At 43.9% G+C, this 9,618-nt stretch overlaps 1 protein-coding gene across 2 annotated transcripts; it reads right to left on the bottom strand.

Moving 5' to 3' along the window:
- Positions 1-1,619: 1,619 nt before the first annotated feature.
- LOC115555011 (uncharacterized) lies at positions 1,620-6,328 on the bottom strand. Of its 2 annotated transcripts, XM_030371695.1 has the most exons (4): positions 5,651-6,328; positions 5,452-5,532; positions 4,967-5,308; positions 1,620-4,864 (listed from the first exon to the last, which is right to left on the bottom strand). In XM_030371695.1, exon 4 carries the CDS (start codon positions 3,864-3,866, stop codon positions 1,881-1,883), a length of 1,986 nt encoding a protein of 661 aa, XP_030227555.1. In that variant the 5' UTR covers positions 3,867-4,864; positions 4,967-5,308; positions 5,452-5,532; positions 5,651-6,328; the 3' UTR covers positions 1,620-1,880. The 2 variants fall into 2 exon arrangements, with proteins under 2 accessions (XP_030227555.1, XP_030227554.1); XM_030371694.1 differs by lacking the exon at positions 5,651-6,328 and having other exon boundaries at positions 5,452-5,638.
- Positions 6,329-9,618: the final 3,290 nt, after the last annotated feature.

The raw sequence follows: 9,618 nt of genomic DNA, 5'->3' as shown, positions 1-9,618 counted from the left end.
TAACACCTCAAAAATACAAAATGAATAATATAAAAAGATAGATAAAAAAATAAAAAAAATATGTGGAAGAAGAAGAAGAAAAACAGGGGATCATTTGGACACTATAAACAAAATGGTTAATAGCCGTAAGGAAGCGTGGTGTAGTCGGGAAAAACCCTGCGTTTGTTGTGAAGCACCCTAAGTCGTTTAACCACAGTAGCGTTTTTAAGCAGAAGCTTATTCTTATTCCTTTGAATGGTATCTAACGTGGTGGTGATGTCGCGGGTTTGGGGTCGATTGTTGACAAAATCATCTATTAGACATTTCAGTGTCTGCTGGGTGACCACTTTAGCATTTGCTGCATTTAAAGTCACCCCTTTGCATTTGACTACAGACTTGTGCTGACGTGTGTGGTAAGCATAGCTTTTAGGACCTGTTGAGACATATTCGCTAATGTAATCCTCCTGCTCGGTACCATACCGATCGCCATCATTTATCTCGTCGGTCAAGTCGCCCAGATAAGGACCTAAAGGGGGTACCCAATCACCCTCCTTAGAAACAAAAATGATGCTGTCTGTGTCACAATAGAGGATACGCTCCTGTAATTTGTCTAGAAGGTCATAGAGCATGAGCCTGGCATGTGCCGTAGTCACAGCCCCCACAATCACGTTAACATCCCGAGCCCTTTCGAGACGGGCATCTTTGTGTTTCCATTGTACAAGGGCCACCTCATCAGAAACAAAACAAAAGTGGCTAATGTGATAGCTGTCGCTGAACATGAGCTGGGTGAACCTTTCAGGTTCAGCAATTAGCTCACAAGTGGGTAGGTCTGGGCGTAGCGAAAAGCGACCCCACAGGCTGTTGAGAATCAACTTGTTGCAATTACGCATGGCTTTGTTAACGCTCATGGTTGTCGTGATCCAGCTGGTATGCCTTCCTTAACCAGATAGTTTGGCACATACGCCTGCCTGTTTCTCCCTCAGTATCCACTGTGCTGGGGTTATCCTGAGCCTCCTGTTTACGCTTGAGAAACGTTTTTGACATACCCTTTAAAACAGAGACTTCGACCGCTTGGGGTAGTGCCATTACTTCATGCATCTGGGATTATCACATACCTTGTCTACGGCCTTTGTACCTCTAAAGTCAACCATGTACCTTGTCCGAGCCCTTTTCCTTCATCGTCGACGGGATAACATGCGTCTGTCCTGATTGAGCGCAGTGGCACATGTACCACAGAGGGGGAACATCAGCTTCCCACGACAATCTGTAAAGGGAGCACAGGATGGTAAAAGACTCCTGGGCCCTCTGGGGGGCAACACAGTGCATTGACGATGCCGAAATATACCCATCCAAAGGACCAAAATTCCTGAAAAATGATCTGGGGGGTGTCCTTACAGGATATGGACACAGCGGGCTGTACTGTGGGGTAGAGAGAGAGGTTAAAATCAATAGTAGCCGTATTTTTTCTCACCGGGCTCGGCCTTTGTGGTAACATTTGGATGGCATTGGTGGCGACCCCCATAGAGAGAGTCGCGAGGATCATCCTGGGTTGTATCTTCAGAGTAGCCAAGAATGCCTGCACTGCAGCATCTGTCCTGTTTCTTTTCTGTCTAGTGCCAACTCACACTCCCCACATGACCACAACTCTTAAACCATGATCTCTTTTGAGGGCCTTGACTTTGAGGTGAAACTGCAACCATAATTCACCATAGGTCTTTTTGACGACAGGATTCTGGTGCCCAGCATTGTAGCAACGTTCACACCCATGATAAAAGCATCCTGCAAATTCATAGGCTGTGTTTATAGCCGGTGCATATCCATCTAGGAAGAATGGACCATATTCAGCCTCCCCGTGCTTGAGAGCGTGCTGAATCTCCAGGTTATTGGAGTGGGATAGATATTCAAGGTCGGTTCCCCCGACCTTTGCGTCGACCCTTGCGTTTGCATTTCTTAAGGCGGTCGTACGGCTGGATAAAACATTCATGCACAGTGTCGCTGAGTATCGGTTCACCGCAGTGATGACACTTTGACACACTGCATACATGACCTTTATAGGCATCCTCCTCCTCCTCCTCCCCCCTCTTCTTTTTCTTCTGCGGTATGATATACTGTCTACAACACTGATTGCAGTATTTGATCTTTTCACATGGTATCATTTTATGTACGGCAGAATGTTTCTTATGTGTGGCGTAGCAGACCTGCGAGCGGCATATACGACTACAGTCTGTGCACTTTATAGTACGACCTGCCAGGCTATCGCACACTGTCAGACACACATTGCAATGGACCGGGCATTTGTGTAATAGAATTCCCTCGTGGGCCTTGCAACAATATTCACACACATGTCGCGTACCAAAGAAAGCCGTGCGGTTCACTATACGATGATAATGGTTATCATGTAGGTACAACCATATTGTTTTAGGATGGTGGCCCGTATGCGTCTGGAACATCTCCAGCTTCTTGAATGCATCATTATGATGAAATATTAAGATTTTAACATCTAGATGTCTCTCAAATTTGAAAACATCCGAGAAACCCACAGAGTGATCTGGACCGTACCCCAGCTCCCTATGTAATTTGCGAGCCGCCTCCAAATTAGTCTCTTCGGGCACTGTGTTGCCTCCGGTTACCCCCTCCTGCAGAAAATGTATCATGCATAGTGAGAAACACAAATTGTCATGTGTGTTACTAGGTGTGTAGAGATTTAATTTCTTCTTGTTTATGATGTCATCATAGGGAATTGTTTTTAACTTCAAACGCCCACCACCCTGTTTGTTATGGACCCCTGTGACCACCAGCTCTAACACGTCATCCGTCAGACCTGTGTCGTTACTCTGTATGACTTGGCTAATATGATCCATAAACAAGTCCGCATTGTAATCATCACCTGCCACGAGCACAGCCTGCACATCAGATGCCAGTGAAGGCCCTCTCAAAACAACGTTTAAGACACTACCGTCGGCTGTACTTTGTGAGCAGTTTGTTATGACCCCCGACAGCCTCTCCCTGATCAAATCAGGGGCCTCTTGTATGTTTACAAGGGATATACTTCTCAGATCAATGGACTGTCTAACCTCAAAACCGTTAAAGTGGGGAAATAATCTAGTATGCAACTCGTCATCATCATCCCCCGCCACCATAGGCGCAGGTTTACCATCATCACCACCATCATCATCACCACAGCCATCAACATCAGCCCCGCCATCGTCACCATCAACATCAACAACACCGCCACCACCACCACCACCGCCACCGCCACCGTCCTGTATATTCGACACTATAGAGTCACCAGTCCTACCCCCTGCAGCAGCCAGGGGTTCCTGAAAACCCTCGCCATCCCCTTCGTCACGCTGCGACACATGCAATACATCTATCGACGATGTTATGTCTATCTGCGCGGCTATGTCTAGCCTCTCTTGGGCGCTAGCCAGCCACCCATCGACAGTGTTAATTACATCTCTGGATGTGTTGTATGCCGCCGCATACAACACATCCCGTGTGTCTAAATCCCCGGGGACATCTAACTCCACACACACCTCCCCGCCATCTACACATGGATCGTTCGAAACATTTATCATAGCAGCCCTGTCTAGCGCATCTGTCATTCGACCCCCCCAGGCATCAGCAGCAATTAACACACGTCTAGTTCTAGCTATGTCAGCACGTATTTCCCGCATGTCTAAACCACCTTCAGCACTCATGCCCCCACCCCCCACACGTCCTACAGCCAGCAAATGAGACGTATCGCCGGTTGCATCATACCTCATAGCCATCTCTTCAAGATTTACATCCATAATGCTATCCCCGCTATCAGATCTACGCCGTCTCTTGGGATTTACGTCTACAGATTTGAATTTCCTTTTTCTAGGGCTAATAGCTTTATGCATAGTGTTCAGCTATAGTTTTTATGCCATTAGATAAAAAAAAGAATAAAAAAAAAGAAAAGTTAATTAGTCAGATATTAAAAGAAAAAAGTTTTTATTACGTTCAGTTTAAAACAAAAAATACCCTCTCCACAGAATAAACGAAAAAAGCAAACAAACAAAAAATAAAAAGAACACCCCAAAACCACAAATCAAATACTAACGATTCATCGTGAGCTTATCCAGTGCATTATTCATAACAGTCATCCGGGCAGACATGGCCTTGTAGGCCCTGATGTTATCCTGCGCCGTATCTTCAATTAGCCATATTTTCCGAGCTATATTAGATATCTTAGGCCCCCTATCCAAAGCCAGAGTGTTAACACGCACTGCTGCCTCGACAGCCAAATTCTTCTGCTGTATTGATTCTATAGCCAGACCATAACGCACTAGCTCGGCTTTCTGGGATGCATTAGCACGACGATCACGCACTATCTCGGCCTTGATGGCCCCGAGTGTCTTGAGTGACTGCTTCGTTTGCTCTTCGATAGCCTGAAATCTGCTGTCATTACGTTTCACAGACAATGCACCCAGTTTACACTGACGACCAATGGTTAAGGCATTTACATCAGCCGCTGTAGTTACCAAAGTTAATTTACCAGCACATTTTTTACAACAGTTGATACATGGCCCACCCACAATGTATTCACCAGCAACCGCTGCACCGACTGGTAGGAGCGTAGCCACTGCCCCGTAGGCGTAGGGACTCACAGTGCCTGGCGGATCGTGGATAGAGGCCTGGATGATGGGTAGTGATCCAGAGGCGGGGGCTGCAGGCTGATGGTTTACAGGTTCTGCCCTGGCGGTACCCCCTACGGAAGTAGCTGGAGGGTCTATCCAATGAGCGGGAGTGAAGTCGAGCTGTTCCAACAGCGCTGAGGGCCACAACGGAATGTCGGCAAGACCCTCGAGATCCTCATCGGTCAGTTCTGGTAGTGGTGCATACTGAGGGTCACCAAGGACTGTTTGTAATAGAAAAAAGAAATAGACATAATCATTATCACACCCCGCATGTTCATCCCCCTATATAGCATATATATATACTTTTTTCTTTAATTTCCTACCATGCTGAATGCATCCATCCGGCTGTACAGTAACGGTCTCTGCAGGCGGCGCAGACACATGCACATCCACCGCCCCGACCACTTGGTGTTTGGACTCAGACCATACGGTCCCTGGCTGCGCGATTTGAGGGTTTATCACTGCATGGAGAACCAAGTTAAAATTCTCTAGAGTTAAAACACTATGAGCGGTGTCCTTGCGCCCCTTTTTATTAGGAATTTGCGGCTGATCTATGGCCAGCGGGGAGCAGGGTAGAGGCAGAGCACGGTTCGGTCTTTTGAGGTTTTTCTTGGATAGACGGTTTGATCCAGGGGTCCACTGTTTCACACTATTCACGATAGGCACTATACGTAAACCAATAAAAAACAGAAAATACAAAAGTATAAAGAGGTTAGGGATGGCTGGTCTTTTTTATTATTCATTATTAAATGCACAATAAAATAGATGTAATACATGTATGATAATAGCGTGTGTACTAATAACTCACCATAACTACCACTGGCCACCACATTGGTCCGATCTCCGAGTATTGTTCTTTGATTATTCAACCGAATATCATATGCACCTGCTACACGTCAGAAACATACGATTTAGCGGTTATTCTATGTGCATATATTATAGCCGATAATAATGATAGAGAGTGGAGAGGGATCTTTATATTATTCGCTGCTATAAAATCATCTTACGCGCATGTGGTCCCTGATGCTTTTTCACGCTCTCATTGCCGACGTCAGAAATCACTGCGGTAAAACTATGTATCAATCAGATATGGGTCGCGTATACACATGGTCGTAGTCATGATATAATAATAATAATAATAATAATATATTACACTCACATGAATACTTACAGTCAGTAGGCATAGTTGCGCAGGACGGATCGATGTTTTTTTTTTCTGCAGCCGCTATGACGAGTCTACTAGCTTAGCCTAGCGCTTCAGACTTTTGGAGGATCAGGAACTATGATCATTATGCCCTGGGGGTCGATATTTATCCCCGATAGGAGATCATCAGTAGACTATACCCGGCGCACCGACCCCCGGTGTCATGACCTCCTGACCAATAGACACACCGTTAGTGCGCATGCCTAGATACCAATGGCCTACGCCTACTCATTCACACAATACTATCTAGGATTGATAAGTACGGTTAATACCTATATCTTATAATAAACGAAATTAATAGAACATCATTTAATAGTATCATGATAACTCCTAATATGTTGTCTATGTGATCCACAAACGGACCCTCATATGGTGAACACCACTTTTTAACCCTGATATATAATGGGCTAGTTTACCGTATTCCCATCTCTATAATACGATGAACACTATATATATATATATATATATATATGTATTAAGAGGTTACATATAATAATATTCAACGCTTTATTATATCAAACACACACACACACACACACACACACACACACACACACACACACACACACACACACACACACACACACACACACACACACACACACATTCACTTAGGCTGGCTTATGGAGGATGTGTTTGTTTACCAGATGGTAAACATGTAACTCTCTGGCTATTGGCGACGTTAACCAGAGGGACGAGGAACAACACCAAACACCAAAGCATTGTGCCTTAAGTGCCTTAAGACAACACACGCAAAGAGAGGCAGAGGCATGCCATTAAAACGCATCACACGACCCTAGCAGGCCCGCACTCTAGTTGACCCCATAAGGAGAGGAGAACGTAGACCCCCTTATAATAAATGAAATTATTAAAACATCAGTTAATAGTGTCATGATAACTCCTAATGTTTTCTATGTGAACCACAAACGGAACCCATATGGTGAACACCACTTTTTAACCCTGATATATAATGGGCTTGTTTACCGTATTCCCACCACTATACACATATATATATGTATTAAGAGGTTTCATATAATAATATTTAACGCTTTATTACATCAAACACACACACACACACACACACACACACACACACACACACACACACACACACACACACACACACACACACACACACACACACACACACACACACACACACACATTCACTCAGGCTGGCTTATGGAGGATGTGGTTGTTTACCAGATGGTAAACATGTAACCCTCAGGCTATTGGCGACGTTAACCAGAGGGACGAGGAACAACACCAAACACCATAACATTGCTTGAAAGCTGTGCCTTAAGTGCCTTAAGACAACACACGCAAAGAGAGGGAGAGACATGGCCATAAAACGCTTCACACGACCACTAGCAGGCTTGCACTCTAGCTGACCCATAAGGCGAGGAGAACGTAGGCCCTATATTAAATCACACAGCATAGCAATAAGTCATTAACACACCACAACCCCTCCTCCCCCCAACCGGAAGTTGCTATTTTCATAAACATACCCAGGGAGTGTCTATTATTAACTACTCATAATGATAGCTGGAGTCATAGATCCTATCTAGTTCACAAATGACATGACTTTCTTCTGTAAACCTTTTGCATAACTAAGAGATGAGATCTAACCAAAATAAGAAATTGCATTGTTTGTGCCAGTTTGCCATTTTATTTAACTTGAAGGTCTACTCCAAAGATAACTGTTAACTCAGGTATTGTATCCTTTGTGCTCTGCAGGTTCCCAAGAAACAGCATTGAACACAATTAGTTAATTTAGGGAAAGGAGACGATTGTACATTATGACATAACCTCAGCATAATGTGCGTCAGTTTGTTTGGAAATTTGTTTTGGACAGAGACGCATTCAGTAGTGCTGGGTACAATGAGGATGCGCTCTTTTATTCTCTTTACTGCAGGTAATGATAGGTTCTGAAAGATGGCATATCCATGTAGCTTACTAATGAATAAAATGCTTACAAAAAACGTTGACATATAACCCACTATGTTCTGCTCCATATAGGCCTACCAAATGTTGACAACGTCCCAGCCAAAAAGTATTGGTATTAATACCTCATTCATTGCCCAAAATAATCCATAATAATTTAAATCGGGTTATGTTGAGGGTACAAAATGAATCTTGACGAAAATCGTCCCAAGCGTCCCGGGGAAATTATCCCGATAATTTCCGTTTCCCGGCGAAATTATCCTCTATGATTTGATGACTGATTTCAACGATCAATGATAGTAACCCACCACAAACTGTTCACAAGAAGTCACGCATATATAGTACTTACCTTTGCCATTATCAGATAAAGATTATTGGTGGCCAAGTGCCTCACTCTAGCGTCCTTCACCCATCCAGCCACAGCATATTGATATGCATCAGTGCTCTTGAACGCTTTCAAGCTCTCTCCAGTGTACGGGGAAGGGTTGTGGACTAAATAAATATATATGTCATAGAAATTTATTTGAGGCAAGCTTGAGGCCGATACTAATGGACTAAAAAAAACTGGGGGTAACAAATAAGGATCGGAGCCTAAAATCGAAATTTTTTGAAGGTATCTTTGTCTCTCGCTAACGTCCAGATGAGCGGTGTGGGCGGCCATACTTGGCGAGATCGGTCGTGCAAATGGCGGCGTTCCAGAAAACGTGACGTAGATGAACCTTATGAATAGATGGCGAGATAAAATAAACATCAAGGCATACAATTCTAAAAAGAACAAATGAAGCAGCTACCCTTTTTTCCTTCGCGGTTTGCCTACAGAGCAGCGCACCTGCATTTAATATATCCGTGTATTGTCACAATTTCTCAGTATCAAAGGTGAAAGTAGAAACGGGTGGCCAAAAGCTGTCGTATTGTTAGTTATCACAGACAATTTTAAGTAGAAACGGGTGGCCAAAAGCTGTCATTTGTTAGTTATCACAGACAATTTTCAACAATGAATGATCTGTACGGAGCTCCATAAGGAAATACGCCGACTTTGGCTCTCCGCCTCTTTCGCTACGTAGCTAAGATGGCTGCTGTTGAGTACGGGCAGTGTCCTTCGATCCACACTTCACGATTAGCCCGTTTTGAGCACGGCATCCGGGTCCTTGAAGTATACTTCTTTTCGCCGGATCTGAATTGGAACGTACTGCGTACTCAAATTTTCGCTAGTAAGTACGGACAGTACGGGTATTGGAACACGGCACTGTACTTACGTGACACAAACCAGCACCGCAAACGTTCTCTCCCGCTTGAGATGACGTCTTTCTTTATAGGTTCATGGGTCTGATTCGCCGATTTCCCATGCTGATATCCCCGGAGATTCTCGGGCATCTTCGACAATTTGGCTATAGATTGTCTCATTACACGCTAAATAATATCATTATAGCCTAATTATATATATAGCCTATACATATATATATGCAATATATATAATTAGGCTATATATATATATATATATATATATATATATATATATATATATATATATATATATACATATAGCATTTGTGGTTTTGGCATATACATAACTAGGGTGCACTGTACTATCTGCGCACACCCTTTCTGAAGCCTCTCTCTCGCTCTCTCTCTCTCTCTCTGTCCCTCCCTCTCTCTCTTTCTCTCTCTCTCGTACCGATTTGTGGAGCACGTTCATTGTCTGACAACACTCCCATTCAGAAAGCATTGGTTTACATTTCGTTCTGTGTAGCACGCAAAAAGTCGTACTATCGTACTCTGGAACACGCTTCAATAGATTAACGTTCGTACGCATGAGCACGCAATCGC

The sequence above is a fragment of the Gadus morhua genome, chromosome 12 (assembly GCF_902167405.1).
Source record: "Gadus morhua chromosome 12, gadMor3.0, whole genome shotgun sequence".
NCBI classification, from domain to species: domain Eukaryota; kingdom Metazoa; phylum Chordata; class Actinopteri; order Gadiformes; family Gadidae; genus Gadus; species Gadus morhua.
The sequence above is the reverse complement of the archived record's forward strand: the minus strand, read 5'-3'. Positions and strand labels throughout refer to the sequence as shown.